Genomic DNA, 22,784 nt, shown 5'->3' with positions numbered 1-22,784 from the left:
TTGGAAATAGTATGTTCAAATTAAAGTAACATGAACTGGCATAAATCACTGTTAGCAACATTCCGAAATAACTGTCATAGTCACAGAAGATTTATAGTGCAATCTGAAAGCACAGCATAATGTGAAATGTAGAAACAATTACATGTTCAATGACATCTGAACATGAATTGTGTGATATTCAAGTCCCCAGGTATAAATTTTAAATCTGTACATATAAATTTATGATAAATTTAAAAGATTCTATGCCTATTAAAATGCAGCTCTGAAGCTTTTTGTCCATGGTCTCATCACAATATCACATAACTAGAATTTTTAAAAGCACTTATACATGACTTTTAGATAGAGAAACAACTTGTAATCTTTGGAAGAAATTACTGCTACATAAAATTCAACATTTTACAACAGGGAATCCTCCTCTTCCTTTCAGACTTGAAGAGATAGTCATAAAGCTTACGCCTTTTTTCATTTAAGAAAGTAAAATATTAGCAGCGTTTACTCCAAAATTGGCCTCAGTAGATGTTTTTTAATGATTACATTTTGCATCTACAATTTCTTCAATTACAGCCTTAGAGTCTGCTTTACTAATAAACACAAAAATTCCACTGGAATTATATTTAGTATACAAGAATATCTTAAGAAAAAAAGTGAGACTTGACTTTATTTGACCTAGTACATTTTTAATAAGATTTTAGTTTAAAAATAAACATGTAATCAGACTCATGAAAATGAAGAAGTTTTAATGCAAACTGGACTGTGGACATATCACATACAGATAATAACGTATAATCCAATCTTCCCACTTTTCACAGAACCTTCCAAACTTCACCTCAAACACATCTTCACCTTGAATCTTACTATTTTTCTAAAGCAGTGAAATGTATCATGGAAAAACAAGCATACAGAATGCTAACTTTGTTCTATCAACCACACCTCCCATCCACTAACCATGCCTCCATTCTCCCTGGCCAATACCTTTCTGCATTCTCTGCACTGTTTTCTTTCTTCATTTCACATACATCAACTTCTGAGTTTGCTTCCAGGATATTACTGAACTTTGACTTTTGGTTACAGAAAGTTAGTTATGACTGAAATGACTCTGCATGCCAATTTTTCCAAAGAAGTAGAAGTAAAACCTGTATTCTGCTGATAAAACAGGTATCTGTAATATGATCTGTTAAACCTTTTAGTGATAAATCATACTCTATATGGGAGTAGAGATGTTATCTAGACAGTCCATAAGAACAGATGATTGTTATTTGTTATATAAACCGCAACTGTAACATTAAATAATACGAAGGCACAAAATCAAATATCCAACGTTAGAAAGCATCAAAATAAAAAATTCCAACTGTAACTGAATCTATTCTAGAGTATAGGAACTATTACAGCTTTTATTTGTGATCTCTTTAGTTTACGGTTTGTGTTCCTTTAGTACAGACACATAGTACTACTGCTTTATCCTTGCCAGTCATTATGTACCATGTATCATTATTTACACTTCCTTTTTTATAGAATAATTTAGTCACCATACAGTCAGAGCTCCACACTGTTGCATTTGAATGTTTCATGTCCAATACTGCTGTTTCTTTAAAACACCTTTGGCATATGAATCAAATTATTTCTCAAAGTATCTAACTATTATGATGTTGTGAGTGGTCAGAACTACTGCTCTTACTGGCTTCATCTCCATTGTAAATACTTCTGTCAATCAGGTCATTTAGCTCTTTCAAGACAAGGAATACAGAAACAAAAGAGTCTGGTCAGATATGAAAGTTCTGTTCAAATAACCTCCAAAAGATGAACTTTGTACAAAGACATCATCTTCAAAATATAACTATGAAATCAAATCTTTCTATACAATCATACCATATATATTAATCTTCTCTTTTTTTTTTTTTCCTGGAAACCCTATTACTTTCAGGATACTCCTTCCCAACAGTGATGGAAGAATTTTAAAGAAAACAAAATAATCTGCAGTACAATTAAGTTTATTATTTTGTGCAGATTCATATGCTATTTGCACTATTAACTGACTAAGGCAAGAATCCTGTTCATCCAGAAATATAGTCCTCATAATCTATATTTAAGGATGATGAATTACAACATACGTCAATGTTGAGTTTTAGAACTCTCTAAGAATTACTACTGCAATTCTATACTTCTGTAACTTCATAAAAAAATATGCTTTGGGGGTAAAAAAAAAATCTCATTGCTTAAAATTACATTTACAATATCATTGATTTCCAGGCAAAGCTAAATACAACTGATGAACCAACCATATATATAGACAGTCTGTAGGCTGTCAGTTAAACTACAGAAGAGTGAGTCCTTAAGGTGAAAATAATTGGCAATTAAATAAGGATATTTACCTATGAATTTCTATATGACTATCTTGATTTCTCTCTTACATAAAGTATAACTCTGTTTTGTCATAAATATCCTTATATCATAAAAGATTCCGTAATCATAGAATCACAGAATCACCAAGGTTGGAAAAGATCTCTGAGATCATTATCCAGTTCAGCTGTCCACCTACAACCAGTACGTCCCCAGTAAACCATGTCCCTTAGCACAACATCTGAACATTTCCTGAACACCTCCAGGGATGGTGACTCAAAAGCCCACTCCTGGAAATGGCCACCAGAAACAGGCATGATTCTCTCTCCAGTTGCTCCATGTCATGTCATCACTGCCTGAAAAGTCCCCTCCCTGGACCACAGGCAAGGTCACTCTGCCTGTGTCACTTTTGACAGAATTGTTCAATCTAGAATTAGATTCCTACACTAGAATTCTTTAAAATGTTTCTGGGTAATTATTTGCATTAAATTTAATCAAATACTAGAATATATTGCAGTTGAATGATGCCAAATATTTTCAATGAAACTATACTCACAGCTTCAGCTTCTGCTCTTGTCTTAAAGGTAATCACCGCATGGAGCGAAGAGTCATCAATCTGGCAATCTTCAATTTCACCGTATTGCTTTTAATATGAAAAAAGAAGGAAAGAAAAAAAAGCTTAGTAAAACAGCCTTCCTCCTCTACCCTCCCCCTCTAAATATGATGCCCTAAATGAAATGTCTCAAAAAGCAAATCAAGTTAGAACAGAGTACCCTTTCACAGTCTTAATGCCAATCAGAGTTCTTTGCAAGTAAGGGTTACTTTTCTTTGCATTTTTAAAACACAAAGTACCACAGTTTACATTTCCTAATTGTAAACATACAAGTATGAAGTAAAATTATGACAGAAAAGAGAGGTTCTTCTGCTTAATACTTCTCTCTTGATTAGCAAGAGGGGATCTTGAGATTATTCCATTAGTTTATTATGAAACACTTCTACAAAAAGATGAGATACTGGTCAGGTAGCCAAAGTTTCCAATATAACTTCATTTCAGCATCTTATCTTCTAGCCCAATAAACTCTTCCAATGGTTTCTAAGGTATTTTAATGCTGCCAAGAGTGTAAGCTCCAATACCCAATATAATGGAGTGCACTGCTGAAGTACAAAGAACATGTGAAAACACAGAAGCAATAGTCTTCTGGCAGACTCAATCATAATACAAGGCTGTGGATTAAAAATAAGTTCATTCTTTTAAATCTTCACTGAGACTGGATTACCAAATATCTTATGGTTGACAAAGTAGATTGTTGTTGTTGATTAACAATAACAAAAAAAACCCTAAGCTTAGACAGATTAATAAAAGAAACCTTTGGATGCCCTGTAGAAATTTGTCAGTAAATACATACTTGTCATCTTGATTGTCTAAATCAGAATGGCAGAAACACTGAAAAAATTCAGGTCATCTTGAAACTCCCCTCAAAAAATGCCACCAATCCTGACAAATTGTCCTATGTTTCAGTTAAAAGCAGTTGAAATAACAGTGTAATTTCTGTTTCACCTTTTTCTTTTTTTTTTTTCTATAAATCATGAACAGGTATATCATGTTATAGAGTTATTCCTGAATTATGTTTCCAGATGAATTGAATCAAGCATAAACAAGTCACTGGATAAAAGAGTGCCATCCCATGAGCAGAAAAAGAGAAATTACAACATACCGCAAAATGAGGAAGAAGATCTTCTCTATCACTTTCTGTAAACGCAGAAATTTCTAATGCCCTTGGTCGATGATCCACAACAGCATGTACAGGAACTCCTCTGCCTCGGCCCCGTCCACGTATTCCTCTACCTCTGCTACGTGATGCACCTCGACCTCTTGCATGGACCCCTCTACCACGAACTGAAGAAAGAATTCCTCGTTTGGCGGCCTAAGATTTACACACATTGATTTATTAAAATTCATAATCCAAATATTTAGACAAAATTAACAAACACATATTCTGACATTTCCTAAAAAAACACATCCCTAAAGAAGACTTAAAGCAATTTTAAGATCTTAAAATATGTTAAAATTAATGATGTTCACTACTAACAGTTTCAAAAATAGTATTGGAACAGAAAAAGTAACATATTGGAACAACAAAAGTCAAAGGGGCACTCATATGTGAGGACAATTCCTTTCCTCAGGAGAGACTGGAATATAACATTTGAAATTTGTTAATGAAATTTTCTCATTGTGGTGACTAACAGTTTTCTCCTAATTCACAGATGGAATTTTTAGTTTGAAAAGAAAATATGGAGCATAGTAACATTTGGCCACAGTACCGTGAGTTGTGAAACAGAGGTTCTACTATGCATATCCAAGGACAAATTGTTCTCTAAAAATTTGGTTCTACATGGTGACTAATTTCCAAACCCACACCTGCACTTCCAATTCACAGAAAAGACATGCATTCTCTTGAAATCAAAAGGCTCTCCAATAGACATTAAAAAAATTAGTAAAATTTAAGCTTAAAAAATAAAAACCACCCACAAACAATTTCAAGGATTGAATTTGAGCATGTATTGCAGGCATTAAAAAAAAAAAAAACCCAAATCTTTACAAAAGAAATTGCCTAATTTATGAATCAGAACGCTAAATAAAATCACAGTAACAATGTTTTTTTAACATATCCTACTGCATTTACCATGTCAGCACTTCTAACGCTACTTGACTGAATGCCAATTATCTCCTTCCACGAGGAAATCAATTTATGACTGCTGTATTAATAAAATCATTCAGGATACTTATGAAATGTTATTCACCATCAGAATAATTATTTTAAGTGTTTGTTTTTGAATCATCTCAGTTCAACAGGCTTGGCTTATTAACAAACCTATAGTAAGGTTTTAATGCAAACTAGCTGCATGTACATGCACTGCGTCCTCATGGTCATACCTAAAAATACAACCAAGCTTCATTAAGAAGGATTTATTTAACACACCACTCTGCTTTAGAGTAGAAAAAACATGAGTATTATCCAATTAAGTAGCTATACACATACAGGCAAAATAGTAGAATTATTATCTGTCCAATACTATTCATAATTTCTTAAACTAAGACACAAATAATCTAGCGCAGCCTTCTGTATTTTTTTTTTTTAAGATGCAAGTCCTTCAACAAAAAATATGTTTTTGTACACTGAATGCTTAGGACACACTGTATGTGTTTTTGGAGAGTCCACCTTCTCTCAAAAGCAATGCTGTGTTAATATTACTTTTTGGCATTTTGGCCTTTTTGGTTAATATCATTGAGAGGATGTTGACATTCATTAAAAAAAAAAAAAAAAAAGATCAGGCTATACTTTTTATTCCTTTGTAATCCAAAACAGTACCGACGATAGACAACAATTTAAAAATAGTCTCATATCCACAAAGACATATTACTATCATAAATCTGTAAAATACCACATCATCTAAAGTTTCAAAATTTAAATAGTGATAAAAATTAACACTGATGCTTTTTCTCTACTGAAGCAGCACCCAGAAACTTTTTTTTTTTAAATATTATTGCTAACTGCCTCCATCTATAATAAGAAACATTGCACTGAATGATACAATTCACAAGTCAGCAAAAATGTAGGAAAATATTTCATTGAAAGAAACAAAAGACGAGAGAAACATACTTCCAGCTGCAGCTCTGTGTATTTCCGTCTTAATTCAGTAACTTCCTCCCCAGCTTGCATCTTCTTGTATAAATCCAGTTCAGTATCTAGTAACTCTTTCTGCATCTAAGAAATTGTCACAGCAAATTATTAGTTGTACAGGTTTACATTCTCTAGTGAGGAAACAATCTTCTGATGAAACCTAAGAATCTACTGCTATGCTTCTATCGGCACGCTATTCCAGAAATATACAGTGACTTAAAGATTGGCCAGGATTGGCCTCCAGGTAAACGAAAAGTCTGTTTTCCAGGTAGAAGTGTGGTGGCAAATTCCTAGAAACTCTAAGAGAAGCGAATTTTAAAACTAGAATGCGTAATGAAATTCTAAACTTAGCCAAGTTGTGGCTTATTGATTTAGACCACAGCTGTAACTTTGGAGGTAAACTGCTTACAACACTAGGATTCCACTTTAAAAAATAAACCAAGTGCAAGCTTAGGAGCCTTAAAGAAGCAAGATAAAACTTCTGTGTGTAGCAGCATGTTTTTGAGCTTGGTGATGTCAAAGCTTTTAGTACATCAAGCCAAGCCAAAAGAATTTGTTCTAAACTAGAGGTACACAAGATAGAGAATGCAAAATTATACAATAGCAATGAAGTGATAAAAAGGGACTCTACATGAAAAAAAAAAAAAGAAAAAAAAAAAGCATTGTTATGAATGAATACACTATCTACACTCAGTAATGAGAAGAAGCTTTTAAGATTATCACAATTCCATAATGAAAAAGCACTAATGATAGTTCTGTTCATACCGTAGTAGAAAAAAAAACCACCACAGTAACAGTATCTCTGCTAACAAAAGGTTGGTCTCTGATGCACCTATAGTCGCCTTTCAGCACACAGTTCCTTAAAAATGATGAGGAAGTTCAAAAATATGTATCAAACTGAAAGGTGTCTCTGAATCCAAATTTAGACACGTTCACTGTAAGTACAGAGGTGCAGGTGTTGGTACAGATGCAGAAAAGAGCTTTATGTGACTAAGAAAATCTTATTTGAAGTTTGGTTCCAAATTGGAAACTTGTTTTGTTTTTAATGGACAAAGCAGCAATCAAATGTTCTAATGACATCACAAATGAAGAAGAAAATTATAAATGACTATGAAATAGTTTTACATTTACACCTGTTGATTCAAAACCACAGCATGTAATGTATTCAAAGGCTGGTTGTCAAGAGATGAAGGTTTCGCAGTTCTGACTGTTGGAAACCAAGTATCACCACTGAATGATAAAGAAGGGATTTTTTTGTGTGTATTTCTTTGTTGGTTTTTTTTTCCTGGAAGCTTTAAAAGAAAAAAAGCTGGATTATTCAACTGGCAACTTCAATCAGAACCCCTTTCAGCCCCATTTTCTGATTATCTTATCTACAGCAACCATAAAAATTCATCTCCTGTATTATTATTTTTTTTTGCAAACTGCTTTTCAAATCCCACAGTGTTGTAATGGCATTGTAATGCACATGCACCAAAGACATGACAAAATAAACATTTCTGAAATTTAAAAATGACCAGAAGTTAGAACTCACAAAGCAGTCTGTGACTCTGGTGTCAGAAAGTCTCTAGACTTTTGAAGTTTATTTCTAGTGCTCTTAATGAAGATTTCCCTTTATACAGAGCTGTGCTTAACCTCGATAAGATGTCCCTATATATCTGCCTCCTTCAAGACGTACCAGGAGGCAGCAAAGCTTTCTACACTCATGGGGAAGGGTGTTTTGTAATCTGCATGATCTGGAAGAAGACAAAAATAAGTGAAAACCACAATCACGTGAGGACCAGGTTGACAAAAAAATTAGGAATGTGGACTGCAGAGGTCTTCAAATCAACATAAAGAGTTGAAGATGGACAACCTCAACCATGCACATACCAATATAAACAAGGGAGTACCAACGAAACAGTAACAAAGGAGAAGATCTAATTTCTTTTCTGGGAAATAAATGCCTTTCTGAAAAGCCTGTAAACTAATAAAACATTATCGGAAGCAAAGTGGAGGAATTAGATGTCTGCGCAGTTTCAGGACTACAGTCTCACGGAGATTACACAGACTGGCTTTGGTGGGAGGGGATCTTAAAGATCATCTTGTTACAACTCCCCACTGTACAGTGACTCACATAACCAGAGCGCTGCAGCGGACAGATGCAGTCTCTTTAGGAAAGCCAAGTAAGGATGATGAGAAGGAGAAGTTGTCCTTTGTGTGAGAAACTGTGTGAAAGCACGTAGCTATGCCTAGGGCCAGAACGATGAGTTATTCTCAAGTTTATGAGTTTAAAGTCTATATCCCCCAAGTAGCAAAACATGCGGGAAATAATTGGCAGGAGGCCTGCATGAATGAATAAAGAGCTCCTAACAAAATTCAAATCTAAAAACAAAGTGCAGGAGAGGTGAAAGCAGGCTCAGACCACGCAGAAGCAATACAGACTGCCTGCCTGAACATGTAGGTACCTAGTTTGGAAAGCCAACGCCCTCCTGAAGTGGAATAATCTGGCAAGGTGATAAGGAACAAGAAAAATTTATGTAGATGTACTAGCAGCAAAATGAAGACTTTGTCATGAAAAATACGGGCCTGCTGGTCAATGTGGAAAGCGACCTTGCAACAAAAGAAATGGGAAGAGCCAATGCCTTTTTCTCCTCAGCCCCTATTGGCAATGCTTGCCTTCAGCAATCCCAGGTCCTGAGACAGGTACAAAAAGTCTGGAGCAAGGAACACTTACCTTTGTTAGTAGAGATTTAAGTTAGGCAATACTTAAGCAAACTGGACGTACTCAAGTCCCTGGGAACTGATAGGATGCAACCATAAATACTGAGGGAGCTTTCTGATGTCTCTGCAAGGCCAATCTCAATTATCTTTGAAAGGTCATGACATTTGGGGATGTTCCTCAGAACTGAGAATAACTAAATGTCACTCTGACCTTCAAGAAGGGCAAAGAAGATCTGGGGAAGTACATGACGGTCAGCCTCGTCACAATCCCTGAGAGGGTAATGCAGCAAATACCCTTGGAGCCCATTTACAAGCACGCTAAGAACAAGAAGGAGACTGGTGACAGAGAATCAAAAGCAGATCTGAAAATATTGCCAATTCCTAGAACTTTTGTAGTTCAAATTCATTCTATAGGAAGTTAACTTCTTTTGTCTAAGATCTCTAAGAAACATTCTCTCACTAGACAGCACCAATTCACTCTCAAACGTCAGAAAACTCTTTGTCACCTTCAAAGAACATGAATTTAATCTTATTATAGCAGACCTCTAAGTTTGGAGTTATTACCTCCTGTTCCCACTCTAAAACAGTTACTCCACTAAAGCTGTAATTATTTTATGAGAAAGTCAGCTTCAAGAAATCACAGTGTATGGCCCATTTTCAGGATAAAAATTCACTGCTTCAATTTTTTGCTGACTGACTTATGAGGTAAGAAGCTACAGTGAAGTTAGTATGTACAGGTCATTCCAGTATTTCTTTTAGTACTTTTTTTTCCACATCTCCACATCACTGTAATTTATACTGCAACTACTTCAAATATCCCTATTTTTATGTAAAATGAAACACCATCTCTTCTACCTCAAACTGAAAACTTATAAACCATTTAAACTAAATCTGGGTTTTAATGTTGCACTAGGTTTTTAAAATAGAATCCCAAACTTTACAAGAGATGATTAAGCATTCTGAAAATTTAAGAACTGAAAGAAAGCAGCAAGGAAAGTTTAAGTGGTTTTCTGTTCTACTGGAAAATACACTATAGAAAAATCTGGCCTTTTAATATTACATGCTTCATCATTTTGTTAGCTTTGAAAAATTCAATTGTATGGTTTTCACAGAAGTATTTGCTCCTAAAAATGTTACTTTCAGACTCAAATTGGTTCAGTTGGTGCAGACACACTTGTCATGGTTTTATGGTTTTTTTTATCGGTATTTCACATCATAGCATCATGTAGAACACTGGAGTTAAAGAGTTAATGCTCCAGTTCTATGGACTGTCTATAGTTTCCAGGTACCCTTCTCTAAAGAGAAAAACTACAAATCCCAGAAGACCTCACTGTTCCTTTTCTGTTTAGAGGGAAAGGTAAAACTGCTTGGGAGTCACTAGACTGTCCTTTCTTTCTCTGCTTGTCTCTACTGTGTATGTTCTCTAGCCATTTCAGCTTCAGCATGAGAATAAGGCTTTTGGTTTTGGACACTCTCTCCTTTATTTGATTTATTAGCTCCATTACTAATTACATTGTATTATACTGTGTTATCTAGCATTCTATTATCATATTTAGTAATTAGTTTTCTCCCTTAGCTCATTGTCCCTGTTTGGTTTCCACCCCCCATTTCCCCTCTCTTGAGCCATGGGTCCGTGGGTCCCCCCACCCCATTAAGTCATGGAACCAGGCCAAATCAGCCTCAAACCTTTTGACATATTTACAATTAAATTTTTCAAAGCTAACAAAATTGCACTTTGAAGCAGAATCAAGGAACTGGTTACATGAGCAGAAAGTACAGCAGGTAAAAGAAACTCCTCTCACAGATTTAACTCAAATACTGATACCCAAATCAAAGGAAAACCTACTGTATAATCTTATTTCTGAAAAATTCAATTGTTTCAATTTCAGTTACACAAAAAGAACAAGAAAACATAAACATATACACCGGTTTAGTAATGAGCTAGCTTCACTGAAGCAGTTAGTTTAGGTATTACATGTGACCAGTGGATATCTGCCTTGCATAATGATTATCTTTTAGCACTAGAAACACTGTTTTCATTATTTCTGTTAACAACCATTACAACAGCAATTGTCTACTACAAAAGCAACAGACTATACACAAAAGACTGAATAAGGCAAAAGACAATCAGATTTCTATTTTGGTATCTTCAAAATAACGCGATGTATCCTGTATATCACTGGCTCAAACATCTAGACAATAACACAGTTTTTAAATTAACTATGTTCTTTTAAACAGAGGACAAAACCAATCTCTCTGCACAGAAGAATTCAAGATTAAAATAGCATATTTCTAAGCACTTCTGACGTAGCTGTATATTTTTATTATACTGATATAAGCTGACATGTAAATTCATCTTATTAGAAAGCTCATCAAAACATGATACCTGAGTCTTAGTTTTCATGCTTTTCAGAGGAGTCCCTCCTCCTGATGATACACCTTTTAATTCATCTTTTAACTTGGTAATGCTGTTAGTTAGAATCTCCAGTGTTTTCATGATTTCTGCTTTGTCTTCTGACTTCATGGCTTTATTTTTCTCAAGCTTTGAAATCAGCATCTGTCCAATTTAAACAAAGAAAACAACATTACAATTTCCATTAAATATCTGTTTTCAAGTAACTACTACAACTAATGGAAAAACAGAGTGCTTTATTTCTTCTGCTATCATAGAATCAGAAGGGTTGGAAGTGACCTCTGGAGATCGAGTCCAACCTCCTACTAAAAGCAGGTTCCCTACAGCTGGTTGAGCAGGAAAGCATCAAGATAGGTCTTGAGTATCTGCAGAGAAGAATATATCTCTCCAGGCAACATATTCCAGTGCTCTGTCAACCTTACAGCAATTAAGTTCTTTTGTATGTTTGCATGGAACTTCTTGTGTTTCAGTTTTTGCCTGTTGCCCCTTGTCCTATCACCAGGGACCACTGAAAAGAGCCTGGCCACAACCATTTAACACACATACGTAATAACATTGATAAGACCACCTCTCAGCGTTCTCCAGATTGAACAGACCTAGATGTCTATGCCTTTCCTAATACAGCAGATCTGCAGGTCCTTATTTCTATTTGTGGACCTCCACTGATCTCCTTCTAGATGATCTCTATCTTTTTGAACAGAGAAGCTCAGAACTGGACACAATGTTCCAGATGTGCCCCCACCAGCACAGAACTCCCTCAATCTGCTAGCCATGCTATGATCTGCAAAACTCAGCAAAGATGGCTTTTAACATTTTATATTCAGATATTTAATCTTTAATTAATGGATTTTCTCACGAACATCTGGGGTTTCCATTTTATTTGCTCAAGATACTGAAATTATTTCCATCTGAAAAATATTCTATCTAAATGATGTTTTTGCCTTTTTCCCCCTCCCAAGCTTGTGTGCAGTCATGTACACTATTCGATATCAACTTCTGCACTTGCAAAGTATAGATTTCTCTCTCGCTTCTCCCAAAGAAGTGCGCATTTTGCACCCAAACCAGATAATTTCAACTAAAAACTGCAACTAATTATAGATGCTTGGAGTTTAAATGAAATAGTATGACAAGACAGATTAAAACTCTAAACTTAATGTGATAATGTCATTTCAGTTGAAAACACTAATTTTACTCCAAAAATAATGTCTCCTATTTTATTACGTTGACTTATGACGTCAGAGGCAATGTTGATAGTATAGCGGTAGAGGTTGAACCTTCCCATCAGTATTCTGTTGTTGCTGTGCGACAAATGGCAGCAGAGGGGCAGTCTGACAAAATGCGTCTTTGAGAGAGGTGATCCTCCCCCTCTACTCTGCCCTGGTAAGGCCTCATCTGGAGTACTGTGTGCAGTTCTGGGCTCCCCGGTACAAAAAAGACAGGGATCTCTTGGAAAGAGTCCAGCGGAGGGCCACAAAGATGGTGAAGGGCCTGGAGCATCTCCCCTGTGAAGAAAGGCTAAGTGAACTGGGTCTGTTTAGCCTTGAGAAAAGAAGACTGAGAGGGGACCTGATCCAGGTTTATAAATATCTGAGGTGTGGCGGCCATAGCAGTGAGGCCTGTCTCTTTTCAGTGGTACGTGGAGACAGGACAAGGGGAAACAGACATAAGCTGCAGCATAGGAAGTTTCGCATGAATGTGCGTAAGAACTTCTTCACGGTGAGGGTGACGGAGCACTGGAACAGGCTGCCCAGGGAGGTTGTGGAGTCTCCTTCTCTGGAGATATTCAAGTCTCGCCTGGATGCCTACCTGTGCGACCTGGTGTAGGGAACCTGCTTTGGCAGGGGAGTTGGTCTCGATGATCTCTAGAGGTCCCTTCCAATCCCTACAATTCTGTGATTCTGTGATTCTGTCTGATATGGGACTGCAGATGAAGCAAGGGTGTGTAACTGAATTCTTACATGCAGAAAAAATGGCACTGACACTGACATTCACTGATGCCTGCCAAACGTTTACAGAGACCAAACAGTGGAAGTGAGTGCAGTGAAGTAGTGGGTGCATTTCAGCAATGACACAGTCATAGCAGCTGTGAAACAGTGGGTCACCTCCACCGGTACAGATTTTTACGAGCACAACACACAGGCAGTTCATGGCTGGCAAGAATGCATAGCTAACAGAGGTGACTATGTTGAGAAGTAGTGTCTTGTAGTTGAGAATCTGTTCTATCAAATTTTGTCACTCTGCTCTTTGTTGTAGTTTCCAAGGAAATAAATAGAATGCATTCCTTTCGGAGCAACCTATGTATATGTCAGTTTCGTGGCTTATTCTGTATTATTTTCAAGAGGATAAATTTTACAACTGAACTGCTGGCCTTCAGTAATACTAACACTTTACCTTTTGTGTTTCAATGTGCTTCTCTAAGATTTCTTGCTTCTTTTTTCTCACATCTTGTTGAAGTCGCAGTGCTTCCTAAAAACATTAAAAAAATACAGAAAGTTTCTGGATTTTGCAAAACAATTTCAGAAGAATAATATACTTTATGTCACAACTGTAAAGTAGTATCTTACAATAACAGGAAAAAACAGTAACAAACTCATCCCTAAAGGTAATATTTAAAGCTGTATCTTGGAAAACAAAGTGTCACCAACAAAGTGAAGAATCTAATGATCTTTATTAGCATAGCTGTATACAATATAACTTGAAAAGTAAAATAATATACTACCACAAGATATACAACATGCAAGAGTTCAAACTTGCAAGGATGGTATCTTAAAAGAAACTGTAATTCTAGCCAATAAATCAACCTCTACAGTACAGTTCCAGACCAAAAAAACCCACTACCTCAGAAAAAAATCTGTATTGCATCTGCTAAAAATAGAATTGAACCTGATTAATTTGTGATGCACTGCACTCAGAAGGAAAAGTAGGAGACTGCCACAGCTGCTGTGCTCAGGTCTTAACTAATGCTTCTTGAGAGAAAGCAACTGCTTCTTGCTCTCGGATATAGAACGTAAAACATCTTAGATACAAGGATAATAGCAGGAGTCTATAAAGAGCTTTGATACCAGCATATTAAATGAGATAAAAGGAGTGGCAGAAGATGAATTTGCACTTCTAGATCACCAATCAACTACTATCAAATTGCAAGTGGATTACCATATACAAAGTGTAAGTGCACAACAGCCACAAAAAAGAAACAGTAACAAGGTCTGTATGTGTATTCTCAAATACTAACAAATTCTGCTGCGTGAAATGTTAGTTTTGCAATATAGTGTGCAATCATTTTTCTGCAAGGAAAGGGAAGATAAGACAAGGGAACAAATGTTTAGAAAAACTAGGGAGACAGAAAGAAAGAAGGGAGAGAGTCCCACAAAATCATGTTTTTCAACAAGTGCTAGTATATTATAATGGAAATTTCTGAAGACAGGGAACAGTGCAAAAAGAAGCAATAATTTGGCATGTCTTCAATGTTTTCTCTCAGAAAAAAAAAAACCAACAAAAACAACAACAAAAATAGACTACAGGTGTTAAGTCAATAATTTCCTTCCAAGTGGTTTTGGTTTGTCTTTTTTTTTTTTTTTTTTTTTTTTTTTTGCCATTTTACAAGCATTCAGTTTCTTATCTTGAAAGCTAATGGCTCTGATTCTGAAAAACATGTTCTGGGGGGACAAGTATGAAATGAAATCCCCAAATCAGAATTAATCTCTTTGAAGTCTGGACCAATGTCACAACTGACATGCAGCAACAAACCACTACTTCAAATTATATTAAACATTAGGCTTATATTTGAACATAACCTTGTACTTAATTTTTAATACGCAATTTAAAGCCAGCCAGATAAATACTGTCCTATACCTATTTTTAATGAAGTGTAAGAATAAAGCCAGAATAGGAGCTGTACTGGCTCTGAAAATCCAAAGCAAGCTAAACTACAATTAGAGTGATTCACTTAAGACCAAATTTAAGGCATTTCTGTTGCACTCTCTCTCCAATATTATGCGTAATTAAAAACAGATGCAGGAGAACTATAATTTGGACAATAAAATGCAAAGTCACATCATTCTCAGTTTTCAGGTGAATACACAACTGTGATCACTACAAGTACAAAATGTAACAAGAATAAATGGCCTGTTTAACGAAAATAAAGGTCAGTTCCAGAAAGGCTTAAGAGAGAACACTGACTATACTATAACTATACTATACTGCCTTCTCACTTACAATAGACAATTCATGCCTCAACATGGAGATTCTGTTTCTAGGAAAAAGAATTCCACATTATAAACTACCAGAGTTTTAAATCTGCTTGTACTGCCTGAACATGCACTGAAAAAGTAATAAAACAATAATGAATTTTCTTGACCTCTGGAAAGAAACCATTATAGTAAACTTAATCTTGCAACTAATATTACCTATGCTTGAGATGAATATATATAGTGGACTATCTCTAGTGGTCACAAGTCCCCAATCTAGGTCCATTTTATAAAGAAGTATATTTAATTTACCTGTTTTTTCTTCTGTGCTTCATTAGAGTCTAGCACGGAAGTGGAAACAACAGGCAAAGATTTCTGTGCTGCCTTCAAAGCAGCAGGGTTGTACACAGTTTTTGTCAAGCCAGTAGAAGTGGATAAAACCTACAGAAGGAAATCATTTTATTTTTTTTTGCCAGTGAATTTCAATTTTTAAAAAATAAATGACTGTATAGAAATATCTAAGTGTATTTCCTTTTGTCTGTTTGGATGGTATGGAATAAAAAAATTTGGTGAAATAATTTTATTTGGAGTTGCTGAAATTAAACAACTTTTGAAGAGGCAGCATCACATCAGTTATATTCTGATATATAATATAACTTTATATAATATAACTTTATAAATTCTTTCCAATTTATATTTACTTCAAAGTTCAAAAATGTATAAAATTGTATGTACTTGAGCATAATTAAAGAGGCAGGAGATAAAGATTTGCTCAAGAATAAATGGTTTTTTTTTTCTTGTATTATTTTTAAGTTCAAAAAGTAATTTTATATAGCTTCATGAATTTTGTTGGAAAATTCACCAATTGTAGAAACTAAGATCCAAAGCAAATAAAATAGCTTCTTTTCATAGGCAGTTTCTGCAAAGTACAACTTGCACCATCAATACGAGGCAAGACATACAGTAAAGTCTTGTACACTGTACAGCAAGGAAGACACTCCTATGCCTTACTTATTCTTACATTACATATGAATGTTTCTCCATGACTTACTGAGAGCACAGATGTCTGCTTTACAACCTCTCTAGCATTTACTGTTTACTTCTCTACAGTACCCGAGGACTTGGAATGTTCTATTTCTTGTAACATTTCCTAAAATACATTTTGGCCATTGATCGGTATTAAAAAAATCCATGATTAGGAGTTGGAGATGATAACAGCATAATCTTGCCTGTCTTGATAGCAAATCACAACATTTTCAGGAATTAAAAATATCTTACACATGTGGAAAACTAAAAGATGCATGCAGAGTCTATTGGTCACCATGCACTCCATAAAACAGATACCATGCCCAAGAACAGAAGAAACAAAAAGGACAGCCAACATTAGAAAGCCAGAAAAGATCAAGAGATCAGAAGAATAACAAGGATGCTTCACATAGAAGATTTTCTTGTAATTGTGCTACTGATACTATTTCTTCCCCACATATAAGAATCTTCTAGAGTTGGTAGTGCAGACAGAAAAAGAAGGAAAAAAAAATAAAAATCGAAGCATGTTATATATTATAAAAGCTGATATAAAATGATCTAAGCAGGCAATCAAAAGAGAGGTTAAATTGTTTTAAAACTAATTAAAGCACGTCAACATATGCACATCCCAAGCATGTTGGTCCTCCTACAAAGTAGCTTTAAGACAGGTCATATTAAAAAGAGCAGACCAAGCAGAGAACAAAAACAGGGACACGTTCCATTTGCCCTGAGCTCTCTTCATGGCAGAATGAACCTCACTTAGTCATCTCCAAAAGTAAGAAGAGATGCTACAGCAGATGTACCTGCATTAACTAATAAAGAAGAGCAAGAAGCAACATGTTAACATCTTACATCTTCTAATGTTACTGAAGAGGGAGAACACTGTGAATCTCACTATGAATCATGAATTGCAAATCCCTGTTTAGATTTGAAAAGATCCCACAATGGTGTTTCATCACACCTTCCTCCTTCCCTTCCCTCCTTGAAAGGCAAAGATACCTACTTTCTTACTGTGAAGTTCTTGTAATTTCCTGCATTTAGCCAGAAGCAGAAAAAGCATCTAGGACATATCTACATTTTTTGACAGCTGTCAATTTCTAATGGTCACAGAGAACTGTTAGGGTAACCTAAGCAAGGCATTCTCTTGCAGAAGAGAAGGAGTAGGGAAAACAAAGTCAAAACAAGTTTCAGAACTCCACTGAAAATGCAAAGGAAACTTGCTTCACAATCAATCCACTGAACAGCTCAGCAGCTAACCCAAAAGAGTCTGGACTGTAAGATACAGTGGAAAAACCTTTTGTGGGATTAATTTACTCTTTGTAGAAAGAGTACATTGAGGATAACTCTTAGAAGAGGAAAAAAGGTACTCCCATTCAAACTGAAACAAACTTCCAATTTCTAAAGTAGGTATACAGCATCTGTGTAAAATGTTGTTCTTTGCAACGAATTTAGGTCAACGAGAATCAACAGAATACAGCCAAGAAGCAAAGATCAGAATGTTTGAGGTGGAATGCTTAGCTTGGCTTGACACAAATTGAAATGACATCGGTATTTAAAATTAAACATTAACTGTTGTTACATTTGTGTGCATAACATAGCATTGTATTTTTGTAGTTAAGTTTACTATCAGCATTAACAGATAAACTGAAAGAGGAAAAAATGCAGTGGTGTTTCACTCATTGTAGATAAAGCCAATTCAAAATAGGAAAGATACATAACTAGGCACAGGAATCTTGTTACTGGGTAAAACTTGCTGCCTCCAAATGCTGTCTCAAATGAACGTTATCAGTGATGGGGAAGCCCATGCCTTAAGGTGTTAAATAGGTCTGGAAACCAGATTATTATCTTTACTACAACAGTAGCAAACTCCAGCAACATAAATAACCGTTCCGAAAACTGCTACCACTGAGCAAGATATATAACTCATAACTACTGTTCAGATGCACCTCTCACATCTTACCTCTTTGTCCTTTCTGCACTGATTATTTTTTACAAGTACTGCAAATGGTAAGATCAAGTAAGACAGTAAATGTTTACAGAATCAGCTTTAGGGAACACACAACTCCAAAAGCAGTTGTTCGGTGGTTTTATGCTTATGTTTTGCATTTTCAAAAAAATACCAAAATTTACTTGTTAGACAAATGCAGAAATGCATTTCAAAAAACAACTCAGAATCCTGAAGCATTTCTCATCATTTTTGTGACTGAAAAAAATGGATCTACCATATCAAAACAAAAAAATACAGCTTTTGTCCTAGCATGTTTACTTACCCTCAGTTAATCTGAGATTCTGTACATTATATTCCACAAAACTAACCTTTAACAAATGACTTTATTCACACTTCTGAAATAAACTGTATATTAACATAAAGGGTTTCATTACAGAAATAATTCTTTTGGAATTGAATGCAAGAGGAAGGCAATACAAGATATTCTCTTACCTTTTCAGTTGCTGGAGTAACTGGCTTTGACACAAAACCCAGTCTATCCTTCACAGATAATTTAGTCACATTCTAAGAAAACAACATAAAGTTATCCTTCAAGTATGTTTACGAATACAGTAATTTATGGTTTCCTGTATAATTTTGAATGTTAGGAATTTCAAAAAAAAACAGGTTTACTCAGTAAAGTAAGACTTCAACAACAACAACAAAATAACACCAAAGCTGTTGGAAAATGAATTTGCTAGAAGGGCATCTGTAGGTGCTCTGTTAAGTATACTTCAGTTTCTGTGTTTTTATAAGCTGCTATTTGCAGGCATCATTTGCAGGAAATTGGGGTTTGAATTTAAATTCACAAATTCAAATCTTTTGAAAAGAAAAAAGTGCAGTATTCTTCCTTTTCAGAAGGAAAACTGAAGTAGTGGCATAGTGCTATTTACAATAGTTCCATGAAAATTTAAAAGCTATTTCGTATGTGAGTAACATACCAGATTCTGCCACGATTCCTATTGGAACTACAGCTTTCTTCATCCTTAAGGGTAATGTACAGATATTGAAAATACTTTCAGATGTCCATCTGTCTCATGGGTTTAGTTTAACAGATAAGAAATTAAAGGATAGCTTTTAAGTTCTTAAGATAGAAAGTAACTTCAGTTTGAAACCTGAAAACTGCACTTTAACACAACAGAAATTTTTAGTCTTGTTTTTTAAACCATGGTACTTAATTTTTCAACATAACTTGGTTAAGAAAGCCAAATATCAGTGCACTTAGGAAAAACTGAGATATAGAAACATTGCTCAATCAAACTATATGCACTTAGAAGCACTCAATGCCTATTTACTCTGTATGAATAACTACCACTGACAGACTTACTGGCATATATTTATACACTACGAACCTATTATAGAAAGAGAAATGTGTGTGCCTTATTTTTATTTTTTTTTATAGATCTTACATACCTGAGTGACTTCTGTATTGGCACTCTGTGCTTCCGTAGGTTCAATATTACTTGCAGGTACTGGACCTAATCGCTCCTTGACTGACTGTTTCACTACTGGTAAACTCGGTTGTTGAACTAAGGGTTGTATTACCTGTAACACCCCCCCATCCCAAAAAGAGCACAATGCAATATTAGTAACAAAAGACTACTACATATGCAACAAATGTCCAACAAATGTACAAAATTCCTGCAACAGCATTTAGATTTACATTTTTTCCTACCAATCAATAGCTTTCCACCTGAGAGCAAATACAAATACATCAGGAGATTTGGAACGTTGAACTGACTATAGTGCACACAGCTATAACATTTACTTGGCACGTGCAGCACACAATACAGTTTTCATTAATTGCATCTACTTAGACTATCTTAAGGTCCACACCAGAACTAACAAAAAGTGGCCTAAAGTGATTCTCCAATCTGTTTTATCAGCCACCTATAGGAAGGCAAAACACAAACCTGTATCATAAAAATTCTCACTTTTTACACTGATACATCATTCTTTACCTTCTAAAAGGAAGACTAGAAGACTAGTGGGACTGAGGAAACAGAACAGAGGCAACTGATCTTTGAACATACCATGGCTATACCCTGACAGCTAACGACTTTTAATTTGACAAAAATATGAGTTAAATACTTAAGACAAAAACAAAACAAAACAAACCCCGACGCTTCTGACCAAGCTTCTCATCCTATTTATGGGAAAAAAAAAAAAAAAAAAACCCACAAAAACAGAACCAGAAGAAACTATCTAGAGATCACCTAATCCATTCCTTCACTCCAGCAGCTATACATGAAGTATTTTAAGAGAATCTGTACTAACTGTAGCTATGATATCAAATAATAATTTAAATAAAAAGAGAAGCTAACGTTCACCCTCTCACCAAAAAAAAGCTTACAAATTAAAAAATATATATTTATTCATTCAACGATTTGATTTTTTTTGTATTTTGGTGTACAAGAACATGAAAGTCCTACATTCCAAATTTTAATTTCCTGTTTTCACATTTTTTGTCACTGACCACATGCCTCCACCTTCCACACTAGACCGTGAATTGTAGTTTGTTGACACAGTACGTGACCAGACATCTGCAGGAACTCTGTCAAATCACCAAGATTTACATGTCAAAGATGGTGCACTGGGAAACTAGTGACTTGACTAAAAACTCCTAAGAATACTTATAGCTGTGTATTTGTGATTTTGCAAAAATGTTACAAATATTTTATTTTGAGTAACACACCAGATATTTGGTTTTCAGTACATTTTACGCTGTAAGTTGGATGACATTATCAGCAAATAAACTGATGCCAATGACTTTTCAAAATATCCTATTCAAGGAACTTGTCTGTATTCACGGAAATGATATACTGCACTGCCCTCTTCTGGCTGACTGTATGTAAGGAAAGCTTAGAAAATAATTTTGAGTTACACTGCTTCATATAAAGTAACAAGGATATTTATAAATGAAAGCTTAAACTCAAACCTAACGGATGTCACTGGGGTGATAGTGAGGTGGGTCTTCACCCCATAAAAGTACTACTTTTAGTATGCAGTACATTTGTTACAAAATAAGGGGACACAAAAAACTATTTTGTAAAATGCCCTTTAGTGGGATTGCTCTGGAAAACTGGATAATGATGACATATGCCATCAAGAATAAGAAAAGAATTAAAAACTTAGAGCAGTAGTTGAAAGAATCCTGTAGTAAGTCACCTGTTTATTAAATAATTATATGTAACATTAATATTTCTTCTAGAAAGGCATTTTTTCTAAGTATAGAACATACTGTTCCACACTGATAGCAAATATATTTAAGGTAGGACACAATTATAAGGGAATTGCTATGCTCTATGCTAACTCATAAGATTCTCCATCCATGACTTGTGAGAATCCAAGCTGCCCCTTGTGTTTTAGTGGAACCACTAGGCACACTAAAGCATCCAACTTGGTTTGTAACAGGTTATTAATCAGAGCTCCATGACAGTACTTAGACTCATATTCTTAAAAACTTGTCAATGCTGTAACTAACACTTCACAACCACCAATAAGTGCTCCACTACGTGAGTCAGTCCAAAAATATAAAATGCCCCTATCTGTTCCCACAAAATTAGGCTAATTTTGCAAATTCCACTGTGGAAGCATTTCCTCTCCCTCTCTACATATATAAAATGTGTAGGTATGTATTTAAAAATATAGACATACTTGGGTAAAATGAACTGTACTGCTACCTTCTATAGCTGTATGCAGGTTGAAGAGGAAAGGAAAACAGACTAGAAAGAGCAACATCCTTAGGAAAAAAATGGCAACTGTCTTCCAAGAAAATAAATTTAACTTTTACCACCTGTCTTAAACTCACCAGAAGAAAAAATAAAGAAAAGCCTACATTAGTGTATGGGGCTACTGAATCACGGCCTGAACCTTTGATTGATCACCTGAGGCGAGCAATGAGTCAGCCACGGGAGCACAGGTGAAGGCAATTCAACTGTGCTGCAGGAAGGGGTGGAGTCTGGCTCCACCTCTCCTAGAACCATTTAAGAGCTGACTGCCAGTGGGGAAGGATCTCTCTGGAGATCTACTCCATCAGGAGTTAATCTTGCGAGCCCAGGACAGGGTGAGTGACTTTCTCTCATTTCTCCAATATAAATTAGATTAGCCAAGCTCCTGGAGATTATATATATATATATATATATATATATATATATATATATATATATATATATAAAAATAACATCTGTATATCTATTGATTATACAATTAGTTAAAGTAAAAAATACATTATTCAGACATCAAGCCTCATTTACATAAGATGACACCATAGCTGTATTCTCCTTAAGTCAGATAAGGGTTTTCTTTCAGTACCTCCCAGTCATACTCCTGAATGTTCTATCTGAATTCAAAGAAACAATTAAAGAGTGAGTTTGGAAATGAATGACATCAAGTATTCCATATTTTAAAAGTATTTGGCTTTTTCTACAAACATTTTAAAATGATGT

General features: G+C 35.3%; 1 protein-coding gene across 20 annotated transcripts in view; it reads right to left on the bottom strand.

The window, feature by feature from the left end:
• RBM26 (RNA binding motif protein 26) overlaps positions 1–22,784 on the bottom strand; it is an 86,285-nt gene that overhangs the window by 40,800 nt on the left and 22,701 nt on the right. For 19 of the 20 annotated variants that reach the window (XM_085215654.1, XM_085215667.1, XM_085215653.1 and 16 more), the window contains exons 13-20: positions 19,750–19,881; positions 18,790–18,861; positions 15,636–15,764; positions 13,528–13,602; positions 11,110–11,280; positions 6,000–6,104; positions 4,053–4,262; positions 2,894–2,980 (exon numbers count right to left, since the gene is read on the bottom strand). In XM_085215654.1, the coding sequence (XP_085071780.1) occupies positions 2,894–2,980; positions 4,053–4,262; positions 6,000–6,104; positions 11,110–11,280; positions 13,528–13,602; positions 15,636–15,764; positions 18,790–18,861; positions 19,750–19,881 (981 nt within the window). The remainder of the gene's footprint in view (positions 1–2,893; positions 2,981–4,052; positions 4,263–5,999; positions 6,105–11,109; positions 11,281–13,527; positions 13,603–15,635; positions 15,765–18,789; positions 18,862–19,749; positions 19,882–22,784) is intronic. The other variant, XM_085215668.1, reaches the window with a different exon arrangement.

The sequence above is a fragment of the Meleagris gallopavo genome, chromosome 1 (genome assembly GCF_905368555.1).
Source record: "Meleagris gallopavo chromosome 1, MGAL_WU_HG_1.1, whole genome shotgun sequence".
NCBI lineage: Eukaryota > Metazoa > Chordata > Aves > Galliformes > Phasianidae > Meleagris > Meleagris gallopavo.
This window is presented reverse-complemented; position numbering and strand designations above follow the sequence as displayed.